The 25413-nt window shown below is 43.8% G+C and overlaps 1 protein-coding gene across 2 annotated transcripts in view; it reads left to right on the top strand.

Moving 5' to 3' along the window:
* The window catches only part of LOC125689889 (sine oculis binding protein homolog), a 109414-nt gene that overhangs the window by 44726 nt on the left and 39275 nt on the right, over positions 1–25413 (top strand). The window contains exon 5 of one of the 2 annotated variants that reach the window (XM_048937624.1): positions 18386–18481. The exons of the other annotated variant lie outside the window; for it this stretch is intronic. Coding sequence (XP_048793581.1) covers positions 18386–18481 — 96 coding nt within the window. The remainder of the gene's footprint in view (positions 1–18385; positions 18482–25413) is intronic. 2 annotated transcript variants of the gene reach the window in all.

Below are 25413 nucleotides of genomic sequence, written 5' to 3' on the forward strand. Positions count from 1 at the left end.
AAGACAAATTATGATATTTTCCTGTTAATTTCTGTTAATTTCTTTCCTTAATGAGTTTCATTAAAATCAAAGCTTCCAGAGGACTGAGCCATGACAGCTGTCTAAAGACTGTTTCACTTGCTGTGGGCTGTTTGGGCTGAATAATTATTTGAGCTTTGTGAGGATTATTTCTTTAAATAAGAACAATGATACTCTGTTTGTGAGGAGTGCTGTGAGTGGTGCAGCACGGTTCTGTAGTGCTGACTCGTAGTACTCTGTGGCTTTCAGGAATACCTGGGAAAAACACCTCTCCGTCAGCCTGACACGTTTTTAATGATTTCAGTGGTGGATACAAAGGCAGCTGTTTCAGCTGGCAGCAGAAAGGGGGCTGAGCTTTTAATGAAGTAAACCAATTCTTGGAAAGAGAGAAGGGCTTATTCTTTACTGCTGCCTCGCTGTAAATGTGACCCAGGAAAGAAAAAGCAAATCCTTCTGTTTTTCCATTCATAAAATATTCCTGCAAGCTGCAGATCTGTACTTTGCAAGCAGAATGGCAAACATTTCAGTTCTTTTTCATTTCTCCTACAGTAAAATCTTCAAGAGACCTCATGTATTTCACTGCTATTATGGCTGTTATGGTGTAGCTCTGTCTGTTTGCTGCACTGACCATTTTGTTTTGCCACGGAAATTCTTAGCGTGAGGGGTGGGAATATGGGAACTGTACAATAGTTTGCCATGTCCAAGTCTGAACTGGACACTCACCACCTGTTCTCACGAGCTGTTGCACTGAATTCCTCATCGGAGTTGCAGAAAACCCGGCTGGTTTGACAAAGCTCATGTTCGTATCACGAGTCTCAGATTTCAAGGCCTGAATGGTAGATTTTTGTTTTGGGAAAGAGAGTGTTTTCTGAGATTCAGGGACCCTCTCAGCTTCCTAAATCCTGCCCCTGTTTTTAACTCTGTGTCCTTCCTGCGCCTGATTCTATCACTGAGCTCCCATTCCTTAGAGGACAGAGGCAAGTGACCTCTGCTTAAAATGAATTCATTTCAGAGGGTGGTTAAGTAGAGATGGCACCTCCTTGCTTGCCACAGTGCTGTGAATGCTTCCTGCACCAACCCAAATGCATCTTGTCCCTGTCACACGACTGGAAACAACTGATGGCTTCCCGCCTCAGTTAGCATCATCAGGGTAATGGCCAGGAAAGTCTGGCACATGGGTTTTTATTAGCGGGAGTGACAAAATGCAGCTTAATTTCAGAATTGCATGTTGATCTTAGAAGGCAGACAGGAATGCACAACCCCCTCATCCCTAGCAGCACCTGCTATAACAAAAAACTAAGCTGAGCATATCCAATGCAGTGGCTGCCCAAGGTGGATCAGGCTGATGTCGGTGCTGCAGGGCTGGTCTCACCCTGCAGCAGCTGCCTGCTGGGTGCTGGAGACAGGGATGGAGATGGGCGGCTGGTCTGAGAGCGCAGGGAGCACCCAGAGGGGAGCAGCAGGACCCCACGGCTCCAAGCACCGCACCAGAGCAGACACTTCGGTCATCGTCAGGCTCTGGAGAGAGTAAGAATGCTTCCTCTGCTGGGATTTCCCAAAGCGTGTGACAACATTAAGCTACCAGTTTCCCTGAAGAAGTAAACAATAGGCTTTGCTTACTCAACCTGCACTGGTCCTGCAAAGAGCCCAAGCCCACATCATCTAGTGGGAGTGGATTACACTGTCTCATGGCTCTGGCACTGGTTAGAAGTCCAGGACCCACATCCTAATTTCTTCCTGTAATTTCTTCATTACTACGTAATTTTAACAGGAAATTTCTGCAAGAAATCAGCCCCTCTTAAAACTTTCTTGTGGTGACAAATGAATATTTTAGTTTGAGCTGGCTTAAGGGAAGCTGCTTACTCGCTGATAGAAAGAAATCAGAACGGAAAAGCTGTTGTGATTTTCACCTCATGTTCATGTTTACACAAACTTCCTCTTACTTCACAAAAAATCAGGAGGATCACTCCTCAGTTGGTCTTTTTATAGATATCCAGTGCTGAAAAAGCAGGTGTATGTAAGTCCATCTGTCCATTTGCAAAAACACGTAGTTTTCTTTTTTTCCAGTTTGAACGGTCTAAAAATTTTAGTTTTTGTCACTTCTTGATCTCAGGTGCTCGCATTATAGAATCAGTCACATGTAAATGCTTTCCCTAGGGGACATGCTGTACTTCCAGTCGGTTGTTGGCTTGTTTTGTGCCAGGAGTTCAGGATCCGCCTCTCTGCCTTCGCTGCTTCATGAAATTTCATGGCATAGACTTGATCTCACGCCATGAGAACTGTCTCAGATTTGCTTAAAGCATGCTCTGGGAGTTCTTGCAAAGCAAGCCTTCTCCTTCTGTGGGATCTGCTTGGCGTCTTTGTGCTCCACAGCTAAAGGAGCATAGAAATTCTCTGTCTTTCTTTTCAAAAAATGATGGGTTTCAGAAATCAGCCTATTTCCTGCATATCAGATGTAATGAGTATAGAAAAACTGCAGGCTTTGTTGTCACCAGAGGATCCCTTCAGAGGGACATTCCTTCCAGAAGTACTGGTTATGTTCTCCCATTGACCCCGCAAGTTGATATGCAGCCTGGCAGGTATACTGCATGAGTCTGTGTTTTCAGCCTGAGTGGGTGAACCTGGAACCCAATTATTTTTAGCTTATATTGTACCTGGATTTCTAGCTGACTCTTGGTGATGTGAAAGCTCTTAATTGAATGTAATCCATGAAAGATTTACTCTCCTGATCAGCTTTCTCTCAGGAAGTGATTTTAACTCATCAAATTCCAGCTGTTCCTTAAACCCACCCTGCCATCAAATCTGTCCATTTAATTGTGAGTATTGCAGTTCAGTATCCTGCTGAGCCCTAGACCTTGTGCCCCCTATTCTTTTGTTTTCCATATAAGTCGATTCATAGAATAACACAGGTTTACCCTGGTGCATGGGGAGATGAGCAATGATGTGGAAAAAAATGGAAGTTGGTCTGATCTAGCTGATCCAATGAGGGCTGTTGAAAAACCCTTTTCAACTTTGTTCTTAAAATCCTTCTGCTTCCTGCAGTGATCCTTCTATAGCAGCCAGCTCTTAATGCCCAACAGGGATGAAAAATGATTCGAAAAGGAAATAAAAAACACATAGACTTTTGTGAGCTCTCTGAGCATTTGACCAGCCCCGGCTGCATGTGGCAGCTCCACCCTCTGTTGAAGCAACTCAGTTGTAGTTGTAGGATGTGGAGAGTTGACTAAGTTTTCCATTACTTCTAGGAGCAGTAGAACTAAAGCGAGAGATTCACACTTGGCTACAGATGCGCATGTCAAGGCCACTGTATTTTTCCTCCATATCATCCAAAGAGAAATGGTGTATCTTGGCACAGCCTGCAAGTTTTGTTTCTTTTCTGTCTCTGTGTTCTACTTTCTGTGAGTGTGCTGCAGAGATGTTCCCCATTCCAACTTTTATCTCACCATGTGGCTGACAGTAGCAAGGGTCTGGGGATTTGGGGTCTCGTGGAAACCAATGCGGCTATTGAAGGCGACCGTAAAAGACCTGGGTAATTAAATAACTATACACAACTATATATATGTAGCTATATAGCTATAACATTAATGTTTGTTGAATGTGTCCAGGACTGGTATTTTCATTTTAAAATAAATCCTAATTTTAACAAAGTAAAAGTTAAAGGCTCTGCTGAATACCTAGACAAAATGATTTCCTAACATCTGTAATTTTCCTTTCCCTTCCCAGTTGTGTGTTACAGAGAAAGTGCCTGTGTAATTGGTAGTGCTTCAGCAAGCTCCCATTCCAGTAGTGGTGTTCAAGCAACGTTTGGACGTTGTGTTGAGGGATATGGTTTAGTGAGAACTACTGGTGATAGGTGGATGGTTGGACTGGATGATCTTGTAGGTCTTTTCCAACCTTGGTGTTTCTGTGATTCTGTGATTTTGTGTTCTCTTGGATGCTCTTTTGTAATTGTCCAAATTTCTCTGAGCAGCTCTGCAATCCCTAGATGGGGAGAGAAAGATTTAAACTTCTGCTGAAAGGCTTCACGAGAGTAATGACTTTTCTAGTTAATTTGTATGTTTTTAGGAGTACAATCTAAGTTTCCCAGCTAACCATTTAATCAAACACAGAAATGCAGAAAAGTAGAAGAAAGAAAAATTAAAAATCAGAATGAAATTTATCTCTGTTGTTCTTCTCAATAAATTTGCAAGCTTCCAGGTCAGTATCTGTTGACTTTGAAGTACAATTGTCTTATTGTGGCCCAAGTCAGGATATTGAAAGTTGCTGAGTTTCAAGAACATTGAGCTTTCTCACAACAGAAGTAAACACCTGGAAAAATGTTTGTAGTGAGAACAAACATATGGAAAGCCAGAGAAGCTGAGATGTCTTAGCTTACTAAAAGCCCCTTTAGTGACCAGCCTTTCCTAGAGCATTTAAAAGAATAAATGCTATTCCATATCCACTGACATCAGGACTTTCTCTTATGTGTGTTGCTCTTCCATCCAATATGCAGCGTGTATCCAGGAGTGCACATGCTGTGCATGTTGAACACAACCCTTGTCTCTGAAAGTCTCTCACCAGTTTTGGAAATAATTTATCTAACATTTCCTGGAGGTAGAATTGATAGCCCTAATGAATTCCCATGGGTTACTTTTGAGTTTTGAAAACAGATTCCACTGCCATCACCAAAGTAAATTCCTGAAGCCTGATGGCAGAGCAGCTGGAATGACCCCAACTTCCAGTTGAGGTCAACCTGGCAGCCCCTGTATCCTGTAGGCAAGGTTCTTGACTCTGCACATCAAAGCTGGTTCCTTGAAATTATCCGATGTGGGAGTGTTTGTGGCATTGCTGTTAACAGCTGGTGGATCTGTCCCTCGAGGACGTGTCACCCTCTGTTTGGTTTGTGCATAGTTTTGGTGTGGGTACGTTGTGGTGACTTGTTCTGCAGAGAAGTATTTTCTTTTGTTTATGTTTCACACATTTATCGAATGTCTTGTTTTTTGCATTGTGAGAAGCAATGGATAGTTACTGAATAGCTAATAACCACATTTTTGATAGCAAAAAAAATATTTTTTTTAGCAATATAATATATAGCGATCTACAGAAACTACTACATATGCTGCATGAACTGCATATTCATTCTCACTCAACTTTTTTTTCTTTTTTTAAAGGGTTAAGTCCCTGTTGTTTAGTATCTTCTTATATAAGAGTTGTTCCAAACCTCCATTTGCCCTTCACTGTACATTTCCTCATAGTTTCCTTCAATACAGACCATAGCCTGATTTTAAGGAGAAGCCTGCCATGCATTTTAAAATAACATTTTAATAGCATTTGAAAAAGTAGGTTTATCCAATGTGGAGATGCAATTAAAGTTGGTTGTTGAAAATGAACTAGTATCAGCAGCAATTAATGCTTGAGGCAATAACTTATTTTCCCCTTCCCTTGCTTCTATTTCATTTTCATGTCTTTGATAGGAGATGGTATAAAATGTCTTGCTGAGACATTGCTGTTCCTTATTTTTCTCCTTGGCCATGCAGCAGGCAAGGAATCAACCGTAGGGCTGAGGAAGAAGACAATGGACACAGGGTGATGGCAGAGTCTTGCAATGTGCTCCCATGAGATGAAGCAGACGAGCTAAACTTAGCTGAAGGTTGTATTTCATCCTTTCTGGCATGCTTGTTCATTCCTATAGGACTGGGGAGGAAAAGTGATGTCTCCAATCAAGTTTTTATTTCAGAGAAGATTCTCTGTATCCTAAAACTGCCATCCCTCGTGCTTCCCTTCTCTCTTTTGCTTACTCACCACATTTCCTCTGCCTACACCTACTTGCGCATCTGGAGTCTATGAGAAAGTAGGAAAGGAGGCTTATTGTGATCTTGCCTAGCTCAGTGCTGTAAAGCAAAACTTACTTACAGAATCCAGTAGCAGAGATAGAGAGCAAGCTCCTTTACCAAACCTCTCACACACTGCTCCCACAGCCCTCGTGGCATGCCCATATACCTAGAAGGACTGGTGGCCCATTGCTCCTCAGGTAGAGCTTGCAAGTTCAGTACCGGTCACTGCTGGAGACAAGCCTGACTGAGGGATCCTGAGACGTGATCCAGTGTGACTGTTCTTCCTCAGATTAAAATAAAGAGTGCCTGTTTCAAGGTTGTAGTGGAAAAAATCTACTCAGATATCTGGTCCAACCAGTGCAGGAAGGTTTTCTGCCATATGTTTCCACAACCTTCAGCCCAAAGAGCTGGAGGAGTAGGAGGCACAGGAGTGAGCACAGCTTGAAGGCTACTGTGTTGGATGAGGAGAGCCAGTGCTGTGCTTGGGCTCATACCCAAGCCTCCCTGCGTCCATCCCCAGCCCATATGCTGGTGGCAGGCTGGAGGCTGCAGGCCTGCGCTAGGAACCGTTGTCCTAGAACAAAACAATTGTGACCCACAGCAGCAGCATCAAGCTGGGACTGACATTCCCTCTTTAACTTGAGCCTCTCTGCTTTTCATCACGATGCCAGGAGTTGTCAGCTTTAACTCTGGCTTTTTTTGATTTGTGTCACAACCTAATAAGTTATAGGCCAGCTTCTCCTGTCGATGTTTTTCCAGCACAGAAGGCTTCACATTTTGTAAGCTTTTACAGCACAGCTGCGCTCGGAGATAAAACAGAATGTGTATACAGTACAGTATGCATTCAACTGATGCACTAGATTCTTCCCACCATATGTATAGAGTGGTGTGCATTTCACTCTGATACCTCACTGCCAAAACTGCCAGAAGCAAATAAACAAATGGCGGAAGAGAGACACCATATGACGCAGTGCCAGGCACATGACCTAGACTTTGAAAAGAGACCCTGCCTGCTTTTAACGGCTCAGAGCAGTCCAAGTTTTTAAGCCTTACCTCTGCTGTGTGAAGTTTTCTGCCACTGTATGCTGTGAAATGTGCTGGTTGTTAGGGAATACTCAAAGATTTCCCCATCTGAAGCAGCTGATGTTTCAGCTCCTCGTGCACAATGCTCATTTTCACTTTGTTTGGAGCCAGTGATTCCATGTCAAATTTTTAAAACAAGAGGAACAATGGAGTTGTGTGAACTAGTCTAATTCTGGAAGGAATGCTACTGTAAAAAGACATAACACATGTAATTAGAATAATAAGATTACTAATAATAGCAACAATTCAACAATTAATATAAAAACAATTCAAATGAGTCAAATGGTTGTTCCATCTCATTCCCTACAAAAAAGTTATTAAGTAGCATTTCACAGAATGGATGGTGAAGATGCTTGTAATAAAAGGACATGAATGTTAATTACATGGTTAGACATAGTTAATTTAAATTATAATTCTGTTCCTGGAACTCACTCTGATTATGAAAAGGGAATGCCTTAGCTTCTCTTCTTTCTGGCCACCCTGTTACTGAAGAAAACACGGTGGTGATCCTCATCTGCCTGTGGCACTGGGAAACATGAGCTGTTCATCCTTCCTGCTGGCCTTCAGGCACCGCCTGGTGATAGGTTGAACAGATTTTGGTGGATGTCAAATCTAGCTAGCCTGGGCTTTATTAAGCTCAGTTTTCCTGGTGGCTGTGCAGGGCAGGCAGGTGCTTTCTTCACTTCAGAAAGGCTTGAGGTACAGGTTGAGGAAATGGACTAAGAACTGCAAAGGTTCTTTAAAATGCAAATACAGAACAGTCTGGATGCAGGCAAGAGAATTGGGTTTTGGATTTTGTTGGGGTCAAATATGAAATAGAAAATTATATCAGAATTTTTAATTTAGCAGCAATATTCGGTAGATATCAGTGTGCTTAAAGTGTAAATAAATTTAGAGCTGATTCTTTGCTTGACGCTTTTATAATTCTATGTACTAGTGGTAACAAGAGCATTTATTTCCCCCAAGTCTTTCTGCCTCCTGCTGAAAGACATACTATGATCAAGATAAGTACCTCTACATCTTGGTTAAACAATGGGAGCTATGGAGTTGTATGTGGAGGATGAAAGGCCAAAGGCCACATTTCTACAAGTTTCTCCAGGCTCTGCTTAGATAGATATGTCATTTCAATTCTACCCTAAAATGAGAGAAGTAATTATCTGTACTGGCCACAGAAGAAGCAAACTTTGGCATTGCAGCTTGGAAGTTAAGGAACACCAGGAGTGCCTCAGTAATTGAATATTGCCAAGCCCACCTTGATGCCTCAAGCACAGCCCTAAATGGAAGAGTCAGGGGCACAGCTCCTGATGCAGCTCCTAGATGCACACAGGAATTCCCTAGCCCCATCTATTTTCTTTCCAGTGGATGCAATAGCTCTGTCTTTGAGGAAAATGTGACAGGATCACCTATTGCATAGGGCAACATTTGGAGTTGAGTTGGTCCAACAATTCAATAGGTACACTCTCAAGGTGACACTAAATAGTCCATCAGACACTGGGGAAAGATTAAAGAAGGCTGGTGCTGTAAACAAGATTACTGGCTACATTTTTGTTGGAAGTGTTGGACAAATAGATCTTGTGTAAGAGAGCATGAAAGAGGTTGGAGTAAGTCTGTGGAAGCTTTAAAAAGGTGATGATACCACCCTGAAATGCTGGAGATGGCTTGAACAGGCCAATGCATATGCATGAGGAGACAGCAGTACTGAGAACATGCAAGAGACCCATGCGACCTCCAAGGATGCTTCTCCAGTCAAGAGTTGTAGGTGAGAAATAGGAAAGAGTAAATTAGAACTACAGGGGAGACACAGCCCCTGCATGTTGTAACAGGCCAGGCAAGTTGGGTTAGGGAATAGAGGAGGCAAACAAAACATTTGAATCAATGCAGAAGATAAAGAAGGTGGTGAATATGTTTCTGCCTGCTCATTTTTCTAGTGGAAGCATCTAGATTTTTAAGCCTGTCTTTAAGAGGTTGAGTAGTATGTAGATATATATTTTTCTGTATTAAAATGTACAGAGTTGAAAACAAACCTGCAGTCAGATAGAGCCAAGGGTGTGAAGTAAACTGCTGGGGATGGCTCTAAGTGGATTCCTGTCAGCAGAGGAACCTGGCCAAGGATCTACCTTTAGCTGCTGCCCGTGGAAGACAGTGCAAAAGGAAACTGAGAAGACAAAGATGCTTTTCGGCAGATTTCATCTTACTGTGACAAAAAGGAGAAAACTCAGAATAGGACTTCTCAAATCTCAAGGCAAGTTGGGAAGATAAATTATAGTTGCTTGTCTCCTATTGCCTGAAAAGGCCTGTGTGTTCTGGACTTTCTTGCAGGCTTGAATGGACAGTTTCCTGTTTTCAGGCATGATAGTGGGGCCTCTCTGGGTGATAGAGGGTTGCTGTGGACAGGCAAAGTAATAGGCATGTTATTTAGAAATAATTTGCTGCCTGTGTTTGGTGCAAACTGAGAGGCATGTGAGTTACATCTTGTTTGTCAGGAAGAGCGTAGCACCTTTCTCCTTAAAAGGAGAGTGGAAATTCTGGAGAAGGGGACTGTCTGATTTGTGTTGTATCAACCTATTATTCTATCTTCGAAAGTAAAACTTTGAAAAAAGGCCTAATAAAAAATGGTGCGGAGGGGAAGTAGAAGTGCTGTACCTGGTGTTAGAACTAAAGCCAGTGATGATGTTGTGACCTCAGTCACTGACCTCCAGCTGGGATGTCTGGAATTACAATCAGTGCTCCTCACCACCAGCCAGGTTGTGCTTTTGTCTTGCTTATAGCTGCTACTATCCCACTCTTTATTGCAACTATTCATCATCTGAAGAAAGACTGGGAGATGATAGAAGATGTCATTTGTATCAAAGCTTCCTCTCCTTTCTTTTCATCCTTTGCCCATTCTCCCGTTTATCGTCCATTCCTGTTAGATTTTGCCCCCCTTGACAGATTGATCACCCCCTAACCCCATCATAACCCAGCTCATAAATTACTTCTTTAGAAAATATTGTGGCCCCTCTATTTTCAGATGGGAATGGCCCAAATGATCTGTCACTCATGGCCGAATCAGGGAGAGATTTCTGTTTTCACACTTTAAAAGGCCACAACAAATCCAGAGAATAGGTTCCTGCCTGTCTAGCATTGATCACAGCTGAGTGTTTATCATGCTTACGGATGCAGCAGATTTAAGGGAAAGCTTTACCAACCAGATCTGGCCATTGTTTTTCCTTCTCCACATTTATTCCAAGTGCAGAACTGTTTATATACCACAGAGATGTGAATTAAGAAAAAGAGTATGTGTAGAATTTTCCAGCTGTTGAAGTCTTATTGTTATCTTCCGTATCGACCAAACCTGTTTCTCTTAATTGGTTATCGACTGTTGTGAGGCAAATAAGGCAAGCTGTCATAGAGGGGAGGGTTAGGGTACAAGGCTTATCTTAATGGTATGTTGATCATCACTGGTCTATAAAGCCAGCGGGAGAGGAGTTCATTAAACCAGCCTGCAATTGCTTTAAAAATATATATGCTCTGGGTCAAAATGATTAATCATATATATGTGATACCACAGTCAGAGGAAATCAGCAGTGTTGCTTTGGTACTGGCAATGCCAGAGCTTGAAAAAAGCAGATGCATCGAAACAAATTCATTAGGGACAACAATTTTTTTTTTTTGTCTGCAAGCCTTAGCTAACTATAACCAACATGCAAGGATTCTTTTTTCCTGGGTGTTGTGTTTTGTTTTTCTGCCTCCCCATGCCTCTGGCAGGCTGATTGGAAACATGTGATTGCCCTGTGCAGCAGCCTCTTATCTGTGCCTGGGAATTCTTGCAGGAAAAGCAGTGGTGGAAAGGATGCTTGAGCTACCTGACTGTGAAATGCACAAAGTGCCCCAGAAAATGTTTTCATCCTATCCTGTAACACGTGAGGAATGGGAAGAAGGAAGGAAAGCTTGTTGGGAATGATCAGCTATGCTGCTGTGAGCTGCCCATTACCAAAATGGAATCTGCTGGGAAATCTGTAGTATATTTTAATTTCTTTCCTGGCTATATTTTAGGCTGTGTATTGAATAAGTTACAATAACTGTCAAGCAGAGTCCATTAGTGTCTCTGAATCGGGCCTGCCATGAATCAGAAGGGGGATTAGCAGGACAGTCTCAGTGTTATGAAGGTCTCACGCAGCTGTGACTTGTCAAAGAAGGGGCAATAAACAAAGTTTTTTTTCTTCCAGATTATCTCTGTGTGATGTTTTTGTTATCATATTTATTCACTGACAATTCAGAACTGGTTATTAAAAATTTATGATACGGGTAAAGGTTTGTGCAGTTTGAAAAATGAGCCTTTGTGGCAGCCACCTGAACACGTCCTGTATATCACTGTGCTATGAAAGCTGCAGAAACTGCCTGGTTGTTATCTAGCAGAGGAAGGAAAAAGGTGTATAGATCTGTAAAGTAAAAAAGGAGAAAGAAAAAAAGTAAAGGGGAAAGGAGACTTAATGGGGAGTTTTTATGTGAGAGCAGAGGGCAGTTCCCTGCCTGGACTGCTGACTGGAGGCTGGGCCACTTTCACCTGCTGGAGAGTCCAGGACTCTGAGCTGCTCAGTCATTCACTTCTTTCCATACACATTACAGCAGTGGACCAGGGCAGCAGGAGCTGTTGTTCCATCAGTTTATCTTTCCTGATATAGGACAAAACTGGAAGCTGTCATCAGTTTTGGCCAAGTTTTTTTTTTGACTGTGATAGAAGGGGCTATGCATGTACAGCAGTGCAAGCTGTATGAAAAGAAAACCCTGATGAGGAGCTCAGCAGAAAATCACAGTTCTTCTGTAAAGAATATGAAACAAACCTAGAGAAGGAAAACGTGTATTGAATCCATAAAGCCAAATCTTTTTTTTTTTTTTTTTGTATGTGTGTATGTATGTGTGTGTGTGTGTATGTGTACATTTTAAGTGAGTTTTAAACACAGTAGGAAGAAAGTTATGGGTTTACTGGACACCAGGGTAGTACTGTTGTTAGCATTTCCTTTTGATTCAGTTATAATATTGCCTACATTACAATAGAATGTGCAGATTGCATTTTAAATATATACTGTGGTTAATTTTATACCACAAAATTGAGTGAAAAATTTAATACAAAAAGCTGAACCGTTCCGAGCCACAGACCGTGAAAAAAAGCATTATTTAAAAAAAAAAAAAAAATCCACAAATATCTGTTTATCAGATTTCCAGGCACATTTGTTCAAAGTTTTTGGTGTGCTTCTGTTATGCAAGAAAATGAACATGACATTCTTCAGTTGCTTTGACAAGGCTAATTTCAGAAACGTTGCCCTATCATTCCACAGATTGGCACTTTCTCCTTCTTTGTCACAAGGCATTTTTCTGGGGTAGCATTTCTCAGCAACACTGCCTGTTTCCCAGGAGTTCTCACACCTTCAGAAAGGGACAATGAGGAAGAGGGGGCTGGATTTGGTTAGAATAGCAGCTTTGACCCAGTGACCATTTATTATTGAAGTCAGAGAGTGTTTCTTATGTCAGCACAGGGGAGGAGGTTCCAGGATGTTCTGAATGATGCCTTTTCTCCAGTTTTAATCACGCCAGTCAGATCCCTGCACCCCAAGTTATTTCCACAACATCAACCCTTTCCCTAAACTTGTGGATTTGAAACACCTTTCTGATCTACTCTGTCGTCAGTGCTGTTGTTTTCATACTTTGCATTCACTGTTGGCAGTTGTAGAAATTAAATGTCAACTAAAATTTGGACAAAAATTGGAGGCCTTCTCTAGATTCACCACCACTGGTTGTGGGCATATGATGGTAAAGCCTTAGCAGCTCTTTGCAAGAGGTGGGCTGCCAAAGAGGGTCCCTGGCCTTGCCTAGAGTGTCTGCAAGGAGTTGTGCCTCACATTCTGTTTGGAGATGACCTCTATACAAGGATGTCTCTCCTCAGTGACCACATGGCCTTGCTTGCTTTGAAGGGTACTGCAGCACAGTGGCCTGTCCTGTAGCATATGGAAGTTGGGAGTAGCTGGGTGTCAGAGAGAGGTTTCAAGAGAGGCTGTGGGCAGATCTCAGCAACAGAATGGTACAGGCCTGCCTGCCTTCAGCTGCATGCTGAGAGGAGAGCCACAGTCCCCGGCTCATGTTGGCATCGGTAACTGCTCCTCTTGCTTCAGTTCACTAGAGGTTCCTTCAAGGGAGCAAAAGAAGCTAGCAGAAGCCCTGCTGGTTTTCCTCTGCACACTTCATAAAGAAGTTACAAGAAGGCACATTCCCAATTTCTTTTTAACTTCGTAGATCACCTCCAGCAGACAGATTGTCTCGTGGACCACTTCCCCTCCCATTGGCGATCAAATAACATTCCTGTGGTGGCTACAGCAGTTGCTTACATGGAAAAATAACATTAGGAAAGTATTTAATGTATTTTTAGCTGTCTTTAAATGCATTTTAGCAGCTGGAAATGAGGGAAGTTAGTACCATGTGGCCCACAGACTCTCCGTAGCCCACCACCAAATGTTCAGAGCTGCTTGCGGCAGAAAGCCCCTCTGTGCTGGACAGGCTTCTTTCACCTGGGGAGGGCCCAAGGTTTGGGATGGCCAAAAAATGACAACTGTGGAAGCTAGTGGGTTGTGTGCAGCTGAGGGATGTGGTGAGCCCACAGGTAGTGTTGCTCTACCATTCGGGAAAATCTGGGAATCCTCGTGGAAAGCAAATTTCTTGTGAAGTATTAGCGGGGGTCTTCCCTGAGAGAGGGACTCGCTCCTTGGGAGCATGGTGCCAGGGGTCCTGGACAGGCTCTGCTGTGGGTGCAGGGCCACAGTGCTCCCACCAAGCCCCAGGCCACAGTGAGCCCGTCCACATTTCTGGAAAGAATACACTCAACAGATGGAAGCGGAGTACTATTTTTACCGTTGCTGGTGCAGCAAATACAGAGACCATGACAATTGATTATGTGGGACAACAGCAAGCCACAGGAACTGGAATTTCAAGGATTAGGGTCTCCCTGAGGATTTCCTTCAAGAGATGCATTTGGAGGATGAGGAATTCCTCACCCCTCTGGCTGGAGAGATACCTCTGTGGGGAATGTGGAGGCATGGTGCTCTGCCCCATCTGCAGCCAGTCCAGGACAATAACACTGAGAGCAATGCAGGCTTCTCATCACAACAGGATGCCAGCTATACAGCAGTTGTCTGTGCTTCTCTAGCGATGATGTTTGACTTGCCATGGCTTTTTTTGTCCGACCAGAGACACTCAGCCTGCCTTTAATATATCTAGGGGTGGCTGCCACGTGTTTCATCCATTTTAAAGGACATTTAGGGAAATTAGATGGCAATTTTATACAGAGTAAGCAGGCTAATATTCTGTCACTCTGCATTACTCGATCGGACATTTCTCCTAGAAAGTAGATGTTAGGTGTTTTCATTTAAGTGGCATTAAACTTTTGTGGACCTTAGCATTAGGATTTTATTGCAAAAGCATTGTCCCGTTTTAGTGAAAGCTTTGCATTAACAAGTTTCATCTTAATAAATTATTCTGTTCAGCCTGCCTTGTGACTTACACTATCATGAGATCCTGCCCTTAGTATTAGCTACAAGCACAGATTTCCTTTTCCAGTATTAAGGCTGCATAAAAAGGCATTGAAGCTAAGAAATCCCCAATCTGGATCAAGATATTTTTTTTTCTCTACGAAGAAACAAATATCCATGCAGAAATTGAAGCACTTTGGAGAGAAGGAAATCCTACTGTAGATTGTTCTTCCTCCTTCTTGTTAAAAAAGGAAATCTTGACTTGATATATAGTCTGTTTCCAAACTACTGGCATCTTTCACAAATATAGGCTGCTTGGCTGATGAGCAGATAGCACAGTTTGTGTAGCCAAAGATAGTTGTCATGATGCACTTATTAATGAGTACACACTGAACATCAAATGCTGTGCTATTTTCAGAGAGGCCCTTCCAGATCCCTCTTTCTGTTCTTTTTTTGATTTCTTTTTTTTTTTTCCCTTATCCTCCTGCCATTTTCCTCCAAAGCTCAGTGTCAGGGAACAACAAGGGAAGGGACCTGGGAGAGGAGGTGCACTCATCCATCCCACTTCCTCAAGTCAGGAGCTACTCTGTGCACGCCATTTCTGACAGATGTTTGCCTAATCTGCTCTTAAAAATCTCTAGTGATGGGGCTTTGACAGCCTCCTTAGGCAATCTACTCCAATGCTTTGCAGTACCTATCATTAAGACAGGTTTCCTGATATCTAACCTGCAATTAAAGGCCACAATTTCCTCTGCCACCCATCATCATGTTGAACCTGTAAGTCAAGCCAGCCCCACAGAGATGGCTGTACTCTCCTTTGTAGATCTTCCTGGCCATCAACGTGCCCTGGGTGATGTGCTCTCCTCTGCCAGCAGTCCCTGTGCTGAGTTCCCCTCCTGGATGTCACCCTGCCAATAGGCAGCTACCTGCCAGCTGGGGCTGCTCAGTGAGGGATTTGGAAGTCCCAGGAGAGGTGTTGCTGCAGAAAAGTTGAAGTAGTTTTCTGCTGATGAAAGTGACTGTTCACCGTGATCCCAAGGCTGAGTAAGAGCTGAAGCCTTTATTACCTGGAACAAGATGTGCTATGAGAGCAGTCGTACCGTATATTGCATACATGCATTCATTACATCTAGCACTTTGGACATGCACTTTTTGTTGAAAGCATTTCTGTAACAGTATTGGGGTTTAAAAGCATTTTAGAAAACAGGAAATGACAGATTTGATTTGCTTTTTTTCAGCTGCTTCTTTTGAACAGTAGCACTCAAAGTGTCCCCCATGCCAGTAGGGCTGATGGAGAAGCTGCAGATACCAGCGTGCTGGGAGCGAGGCAGAGAGGCAGGGCAGATAGGGCAGGTGCCTGCTGGTGTAAAGCAGTGACAGAGAGGGACTCAGCACAGATACAGGCATATCACAGTGCTGCAGTGACACGATAAACTCTGAGCCGCTCTTAATACGCTTATAACGGTACTGAACATTGTAAGGGTATTTCCTTCTACAAATTATTTACAACTGGAAGATGGTAGTGATGGATTCATGTGAGGCAGCTGGGGAAATAGGTCTGGCTGCTGAAGGCAAGTGTTTTATCCAGTGAAAAGGAGCTAGCCGAATATACTTTTGCTGCTTAAGTAAATGATAGCAGTATGCCATTCAACTGGTTTTGAGACAAGGAAATTTTGGTGACATCTGAAGTTAAATGAAGTAAGGAAAGGCAGGAGGGGAGCGTGTTGCTGGCAGAAGCAGCCTTTGTTGAACCAGCAGTTTTGGTAAGTGGCTCAAGGTCAGCGGGCTTTGTCTCTGTGTTGTGACATGTGCATCACAAACACCCTGCTATCCATTTCACTTTGCAAGGTGTGTGCACTGGGACATGGCCCCAAGAGACAGGCTGCAACCTGCAGCCTGGCACGTGTGCAGCGTACACTTCAGATCCAAGACATGGCTGCACGGCTCTGGGGCAGCACTCCCAGCTCTGTGCAGCATCCATCCAGCCCCATGCGAGGTCTCAGCAGGTCTCTGCCACCTGGTTGCATGGAGGTGCAGCCGTATCTGCAGGGCAGAGCTGCTGCTGGAGCTGCTGTTGCTGACCTGTGCATGGCATTGGGAGGGCATTTGTGTTGAGTTCTGAACTGCTTGGAAGGGCCTCAGCTGGCCGTGTCCCTTCACACAGGCTGCGAGATGAGAAAATGACCAAGTTGGTTTTAAAAATGAGCAATTTTATTTTATTTTTTTAATAAAATATGTTCAGATTTGGGCTTGGTATTTGATGCAGCATGGGAGGGAAATGTATTGTGTGAGACACGGTTCAGTTCCAAGTTAATAATTAGAAGAATACATTTAAGCCTTTGTCAATATGAAAGGGATTTGGGGCGCTCGGGAATGCTTTGCCTCTTCTTTGTGGTTAGAAGGAAAATTGTAAAACATTTTCCACACGGCAGCTATTGAGGCAGCAAAAGAAAAAAATATATATGAGCTGCTATGACACACACATTGTAAGCTATTTTTCTGTTTCCTGATAGTAGATGCTGTTTGAAAGATACTTTTGGGCAAAGTTTGCGCTTTTAAAAATTGCTTTGTCTCCATTGGGCAAATTTTGCTAATGCTGCAGGGCAGCCAGCTGAGAGCTGAGGTGCAGCTGGTGTAACCCCGTCACATTTTCCCAAAAATCCCTGCACCACTCACCCGCTGCTTCCCTTTCCCAGCCCTTCTCCAGAGGAGAGGCAGAAGCCTCTCTGCAGGCGAACCAGCCGTGCAACGTGCAAGGTGCAAATAGCTTTCACAAATGCCAACACTAAAAAAAATGTCCCTGCGCTGGCAGCGCGACACGTGCAAACAAGCAGCTCACACCACACCACACAGGAAGGGACGATGCGGGAGCGCTGCCACAGCCGTGGAGATGCCGTGCCCCCGGGCCTGGCCGTCACCTTGTTGTGGGGACTGGAACCGCAATGTGCTGCGTCCCCCCCACATCCCTTCCTTGGCCCCACTCCTTCCCCCACCCCCGGCTCATTGGGGCTTATTTAAATACGCTGGCAGGGAGCCAGGATCTCATCATTTTAATGCAGTGTAAAATGGAATGTGCATAATTATATGCAAGCCATATGCGAGGGAGACAGCTCAGCTGTGAATTTCGGGAGGCTGCGAGAGGGAGAGAGCGAACAGTCAGGGATCAGATGAGACGGAGCGGAACAGAGTGCAAGTGTCACCCAAATGAACAGTGTAATGAGTGCTCTGCCGACACTCCTCCTCTCACCCTCTTCTCCCTTTTGCTTCAGCTGAAAACCCGAAAACACTGCAGATTAGGAGGAAAATGCTATATGCAGGCAGTGTTGCTAATGGGCTCTGTTAATGTCTCCATTTAAACTTCGGCTTTCTTAATTAACAGTGCAGCTCCAAATAACCGGTAACTTTTAATGCATCTTTGTAATTAAACATTTTTCCCGCGTTTGATGGAAGGGTGGCTGCTCTCGCGAGCTGATTGCTCCTTTTGGATCTTCGCTTAAGCACGGAGGGGGAGTCCGTTTGTCTACAATAGTGTTACGTGTAAAATATGACTATGAAAGCTGATTTATTTTTTTTGGCCTTGCTGTTAAACTGAAAATACATTATCTAGGGATTGCTTACGCATGTCAAAAAGTTGAAACGAGAACGTATGTAATGTAATCCTGAAAAATGCAATGAAGTAAATGGAAACCCTGAAGTTACTCACGGTTTCCAGCTCAAATATTTTGTTTTGGGTTTGTCCTTTGTTGTTCTAATGATTATGCTGCGATGAATTTGCATGTTCAACCTAAGCTGTGTAAGAGAACGGCATCGCAGGTTCTCGTATCTAAAAGGTGTATTTAAACAAACTTTTTAATAATGTTGTGTTTGGGGATTCCCGTCTGTTTTAATGATCTGAGCTGTTATGCTTTTAGCTATTTTTTTTTCCTTCCATTATTTGTAAGTCCCTAAATAGGCCATTATATTTCCCTTCAGGCTAGAGATGAAGATGGACATGCTGAAAATTTTCCCCAGCAGCACTATGCTAAGGAAACTCCAAGACTTGCCTTCAAGAATAACTGCGAACTACTTGTAAGAATAACATACTTACAACAAGTCTAGATTGTTACTTTAGCACAGTGAAAACCGTTTTTCTTTCTGAAAGGCTTTTGTTCATTATGCCATACATTATGAAATATTACTTTTCTTTTTTTTTTCTTTTCTTTTTTTCTTTTCTTTTTTTTTTTTTTCTTTTTGTGTGTGTTTCTGTTTAGCATTCTAATGCTAGTTCTGGTATCCGTGAACGATTTAAGATCTTGAATTGCTTGCCAATCTCGTATGTTTGATGTCAGAATGTGAACGGCCTCGTGGTGCTGCCTGATCCCATGTGGTGCAAGGAGACAGCCAGGCTGGTGCCCCAAAGCTCTCAGTCCCATCCAGTCAGTACACACGGCCATAGGGCTCAGAGCTTCCTCGCCCACAGCCCTCTCCTCACTTCTCCTCTGCTGCGGGGAAAGAGCAAAAGCCAGGAAGCACTGATGGGGAGCCTGCAGTGTTTGCAAGCTGAAGCACAGCCACTGTTAGCTGCAAAGGGGTCTTAGTTCCAAAGCAGGGTTAACTCTGTTCATTTTAGCGTTTGCAGCTAGGTGAGATGAAAGGCAAGCAGGAATGCCTACTATATTTCTATTAAATGAATCTGTTGGGACCTAACGTTCTTGATTAGCTTGCGAAAATGAGTGCTCCACAATGAGTTTTTCTGTGTACCTAGAGTAAATAGGGAATGAATTGTAGTGTATGTAAAGGAGATTCACACACTGTATTTGAAAATGGAAATTGAGATGAATTGGTAGATCTCTCCCTCACCCTTCTTCTTGGCCTCACCTACATAAAATGTGTCATTTGGCTAAATAGAAATATTTGCAGAGAACCAGAACACAGGATTAGATTTTGAAATAAGCTGAAACAAGCGACAGGGCTTTTGTCCTAATTATAATAGCCAAGAGAAGGATAGCAGAGGAGCAAGCAGCATTCCCAAGGCACTGAAGCCTGTGCAAAAGGTGCTGACCAAATGCCAGCATTGATCCCCAGGTGGGACAGCCAGGGCAGCCAAGATGCCGAGCTGGGATAACCCAGCATGAGAACTGCTCCTAGACTGGTGCAATTTATAGAGATGCTCACACTGCTGTCCCTTTGAGATGGGCTTGGTATCCACACTGGTGGACCATAGGCTCATGTACCGCCGGCATCCTCAGTGCGAAGCCAGCCCTGTGGGATCATGACAATGTTTTCAGGGCCACATGTAACACTCAGAAGAGTTGGCTGGTTCCCAGTGTAATTTCCTCAAACAAAAAGGGACTTGCACCTTTTGACCTGGGCTTGCTTCCTCTTTAATCCCTTGCAAAGCTCCTGGTGGTTTCAGGGGCAGCAAGGTTACATGCTAAGGTGAGGAAAGTAGACAAACACAAAAAGAGATTCCCTGTGGTAGTCCCAATTCTGTTGCTTATTAAGTGGAGGGGTTTCATCACAGCCATGCTTAATTACTGTGCTCTCGCTCAGACTGAGTGTAAGGACCCATCCCATGCCCCTGTGATGTCCATGAAGTCAGGATGGCTTCTGAGTGTTGCTGAACTTCAGAACTAGGGTCATAAGACAGCACAGTGGCATGTATACAAAATAAGAAATGTGTTGTTTTGACTGAAAATCTGCTTTATTTTTAGCGCAAGCTATGAAAGAACCAATTAACCTCCCTTGTACTATTAAAATCAAGCGTTCTTTCAATGCCCTGTTAAATACTGCTTTATCAGTATCCGTGTAAGTTATTGCATTATTGTATCACTTCTGTACCTGGCAAAAGCTCAAATCATCCAAGTTAGTCTTTCATGTGCTTTTTTGGACAAGTTTCAGTTTTTGTTTAAGGAAGTAATAAAAGCAATTTGTCATAGTCGTATTTTCCTATGCTATTGGAAACAAAATTGGCAGGGATGTAACCCGTACTCAATTGACTGATAGAAACAAAAGAAAGTAGACAAACAATGAATACCTCTGCTATCTTTCAAGATGCATTTTAGGAACTGATAGTGGCTGTACAATGATGGGATTAGGCTTTGGGAGAAAGAGGAACTGGTGTCAATTTTTTGTTGAAGATGCTACATGTTTCACAGAGAGGTAGTGCTTTTTTCTTAATGTTTGCCTTTTTTTTTTTTTTTTTTTTTTTTTTTTTTTAAACAATGATGTATTAAAATGTGCTTGAGAGTAAAATGAATGTCACAGGAACTGGCCAGTAAGACAGCATCTGTCTCCTGAAGGCCAGTTGGAATTTCTGGGTTTGTGCTAGCAACTGTTTCCTTAGGAGGAATGAACCAAAAATATGAAAGAAAGGAGTGGGGACAGCTGCTTCCTCTAACAAATATTTTCCCAGTGGTAAAAACTTACCCAGGCTCTAACAGTGCAAGTCAGGCACTGCCTGAGAAGGAGTGGATAGATGAGATTCTTAAAAGAAAGAGAAACTGAAAGTTGTTTATGCTTTTGAGAATGAGGAAATCCTTGGAGTTTTCTTAGTGCAGTTGAGTGCTGCGGTAGCCTGTCAGGTGAGCTGGGAAGCCGAGGCTCCAAAGTGCTTTCTTTGCTGTAGGGTTCAGCTGCCGTTTTCGAGCCAGGCTTGCTGCATTGAGCGTGGGCTGCGGGCTGGGGAGATGCTTGTGCTGCGTGGCGCTGATAGGCGGGTGCAGGGCTGGGCGCTGAGGGGCTGTGCGTGGATGTTTGCCCGCGGGAGCTGTACTACATGGGCTGCATGCTAATAGCCTGGTTCACGGGCACCAGGGAGGGCTTAACTCCTGAGTACTTGGAGGGATTTGAAAGCATGGCAGCCTGCAGTACAGCAAGTCATGTGCTATCTTCACTGCTCACACCTCGGAGGAGGAGATGCTTTGGTTAGAGTGATGCAGCTCTGCTGTGTGTTTTTTTATGAGAGACAGCTTGATAGGAAAAAGGAGGAGGAATGAGTTATAATTTGTGCAACATAACCCTCTGAGTGCTTGCAGTGTATGTTAAGAAAAGCAGAGACAATTAAAGATTTTGGTTGGCATAGAAAGACATTATGCAGTTACAGGATTAGGTGAGGGTGATCATGTCCCGCGCTAAATCCAGATATGCTTTGTGTCATGTGCTGTGTCTTACAGCACAGAAAGCAAAGTGGATGAGAAGCTCCAGTCATTGAGGAGATAAATTTTTCCCTGCGAGCTTTTCAGCAGCTTTGTGGATCGTGTTTTCTTAAGATTAGTTACCCATGATAAATACTGAGAAGTGCATAATACAAATTTCTTTTTAACGAGCCTGGCCAGCATGCTTTTTTGGCCAGCCACCCACCCTACTACCATAGGCACAGCCTCAGGATTTTAAATCCTTTTTCCATGAGTGGCTGGAAGCTTTTCTTTCAAACACATCTCTTTGTTTCCACAAGGAAAAGGCAGAATTTAGTCCTCTGCAAGCTGATTGTAAAGGAGCAGTACAGTCCAGCGAATAGTGGATCTGGACAGAGATGGGATTAGCTGCTGAGAAAGGGCAGGCTGGGATGAAAAGGCCACTGAAAAGCCTCCAGCCCTGGCCCTAGCCAGCTGAAATTCCTCAGCCATTGCCTAGAGAAAGGGGAAATCCATCTGGCACCTACCCAGGTTAGTCAGGGTAGGAAGAGCCATGCTTGGGTGCCTTTTAACAGAAGTAGGAAAGAAAAATCAACAGTTCATCCTTCCCCGCTCTGGGCTTCCCAGAATACCGAGTCAAGGTTTCAGACCAATGTGCTGCTGCCTAAGTTCAGGAGGGTCTGATCGGTTAAGGAAATTAAACGCCAGGTTGCTTTCCAGATCATTTGTTTATGGAGATGATCTGAGTACCACCCACTGCTCTGGAACTATATGTAAAGCAGGCAAAAAAAAAAAAAACAACAAAAAAAAAACATGAAGAGCCTGAAAAAAAAATTCCTTTCCAGTCCCACATTCAGCTGTGATCCATGGCTGTGCTGCAGTAAAGTCTTTCTCTTTGAAATCAAAAAGTCTGCTCCCAGCAGTTCTGCTCCTGCTCCTGGAGGATAAATCTGTGACTCCAGTGTACAGTGACTTAGGAGATAGTCTTGGTGTTTGGAAACTGTTACATAAATGACAAACAATAAAACATGCTTGTTATCGGATTGAATACAAACTCACCCACAGCCATTGATTTGTAATCACTAACAAATAAAGGGAGAGAAAGCTCTGAAAAGATATCTGACGCAAATACAAGTGAAGCAAAGAATGCAGGCTGCTTAGATGTGAGCAGAAGGCTGTCATGGATGCAGTGGCAAGGCTCAGAAGAGCCAGGGCAGCAGAGGATGCTCCTTTCAGCTTCTGTCATACTGTTGCTGCACCTGGGGGAGCCAGGATCAGGGAGCCTGGCACAGGTTGGCACCCAGGCAGGTGACAAGGGGGGAAGTCTTGACTTCAGAGTTATAGTTCTGGAAAGGGAATCACTTAAATACTTACTAGACAGTCTTTAGAGGGCACTGAGAATACTTGTGATTGGATAGGTCCTGTAGCTTTTGTAGTTCTAGGCACATTAAACATAGGTATGTGTAAGAGTGTACTCAGGTAACCACAAGAATTTGGGTTTCAGAAAGCAAGGTTTGGGTTCTCCCTTTTTACAAGATACCTGGCCTATGTCCTGTGCCCCAGTGTCGAGTAAAATAGCTATCGATTCAGTGCTGTAATTAACTGCTTATTGGTACACTTGCAAACACAGAAAAACAGGGGGAAATTACTTTGCTTATCCCCTCTTCTGCCTTTCCCCTTTTGTTGCCCACACTGCCTCCTTATTCCTAGCAAAGAGCAAAAGCAGAGGCTCTCCATGGAGTCCCTCTCCTTCCTTTCAGGTTCAAACCAAGAGAGGGAGAAGGAGAGCGCCTTCTCAGCCTTCCCAAGGGCTGGGGAACTGAGGCTTTTTGGCCACCTCCAGCCTTCAGGGCACTACTCCAAGTTGGATCTGAAGGAGATCCCACTGCCATGAGGATGTAGCAGGAGAGAGCAGCCTAGAACTGGGGCACCCTGTGGTGGTAGTACCCACCCCCCAGCCAAAACCTCCACACCAGAGCCGACTGCTGTTCCAATTACACCTGTTTTTTGCTGCCTCTTTCCTCTGGTGCCATTTTTTGGTTGTTTACCAGTGGGTCTCATCAGCTTCTTGATCAGTTTGTGGCCGCAGCCCGGAGGCACCCCATGGCACACTGTCAGCTGTGCCAACAGCCATCCGAGCATGTGGCTGGTGGGAGTGCACGGCTGCCGATGGAGAGCCCAGCGTTGTCTTCAGGGGCTTTGGAGCAGGCCCAAAAAACTGTCAGAACTGCAGTTATGGCTCTGGAACAGAAATATCGAGCAAAGCAATTTTAGCAGAGAATTGGTACTGGTGTTCTTGAAAACTCAGTAATCTTGGCCACATGAAATTCAACCTTTTCTATGACTGAAATAACAGTGAAGCTTAGGTCATATCGTGGTCTGATCGTCTGTAACATTTCAGTTTCAAGAGCTAAATTGTTCATGAGTTAGAGCAGAATATTTTCTAGAAAGAACCTGCCCCAGACCCTACCAACCCCAATCAAAACAGAACAACTTGCATTCTGCTTCTTCTCAAGCAAAGGGAACATCCCAGGCAAAATCAGCAATGATTTTTCAAGGTCCTGAATTGCTGCCAGGCCAGATATGCCATGTGTGTGCTGCATCCCTCTTGCCCTGCTCCTGGTTATCTATTTTTCTGCTCCACAGTGGAAGGGATGGTAGTGGCTCTTGTTACAGTTTATTTATGGGATCTGTGTTGGGTACAAGTGCTTCTCTGGGGCCTGGAGAAGTTTCCTGCACCTTCCCAGTCCTGCCCCCTGTGCTCCCAGCCTCCTCCATGTCAGTGACAGCCCTGTGCCTTGCCTGCCCTGGAACCTGGAGGAGGCTGCTGTTCTTGACTCACAGCATTTTTAGGGCTCTGCCGACATCTGATCCAAATCCCCATGAAATCAGTAGGATCCCTTCCATTAACTTGCTGTGAGCTCTGGATCACATCCTGTATTCCACAGGCAAGGAAAGACAAACAACTGCCCAGAGTCTCCTTCCCCCTCTCTGACCAGCAAGTGCTGTAGGCCTGCTAACAGATAAATGGAAGCATGGCAAACACAGGTTTTTTTATAACATTGAATGTGAAGGCTGCGATCAGAGATGGGACCTGCAGAAAATACCGCCATGCCAGACTGAGTAGTCCCACTTGAGAGAGCAACTTTGGAAATAAGACCTACGTCTCATTTTTTGGCTACACAGGGCTGCTGAGGGTGGCCACCATCCACATGTTTGAGTGGGTCGAGGGCCTACACAGTGGTGGTACAGGGTGGGATTAAGCCATGTGATAGGCAGTTGCTTTCCCTAGGAATTTCTGCTCAGCGTTTTTATGGGGCTGGTGGGGTGACAGGAGGTGTTGGGACCTCCGAGCTGCATACCAGCCCCATTCCCTCACCAGCAGAGCTCTCCTCAGCGCTCCAGTTATAACCATCAGCTTCGCCTGGGGGTTCTGGTTGGGCATTTTCTTTCATATCAATACAGGAATATTATTTTAGGATGTGACACTTGATACTTTGCTTTCCTTTCCTCAGAAGGAGGCAGTTTTCTAGTTTTCGACATTATTATTATTTCAAAAGGGAAGCAAAATGCATTTGTTTAAAAGGAAAATAATTCAAATCCCATTACAGCCCCAATTCTGTTGTCTTCCCAGAACCAGCATTAAGATTTTTATTAATAAATGTGCAACTATTGGTGATCTCTGAATAATTTCTCCTACTTTAATTTCTCCTTACTACAGTGCTGTGCTGTATTCCTCTATTTTTACTCTTTGTTCTCCTCATTTGATGTTTTTACTGAAGTTATAATTTTCATATTATCGTAGAATCAAAGAATCCTTAGAGTTGGAAGGGACCTTTAGAGGTCATCTAGACTGACTTCCCTGCGATGAACAGGGATACCACA

The sequence above is a fragment of the Lagopus muta genome, chromosome 2 (genome assembly GCF_023343835.1).
Source record: "Lagopus muta isolate bLagMut1 chromosome 2, bLagMut1 primary, whole genome shotgun sequence".
Taxonomy (NCBI): domain Eukaryota; kingdom Metazoa; phylum Chordata; class Aves; order Galliformes; family Phasianidae; genus Lagopus; species Lagopus muta.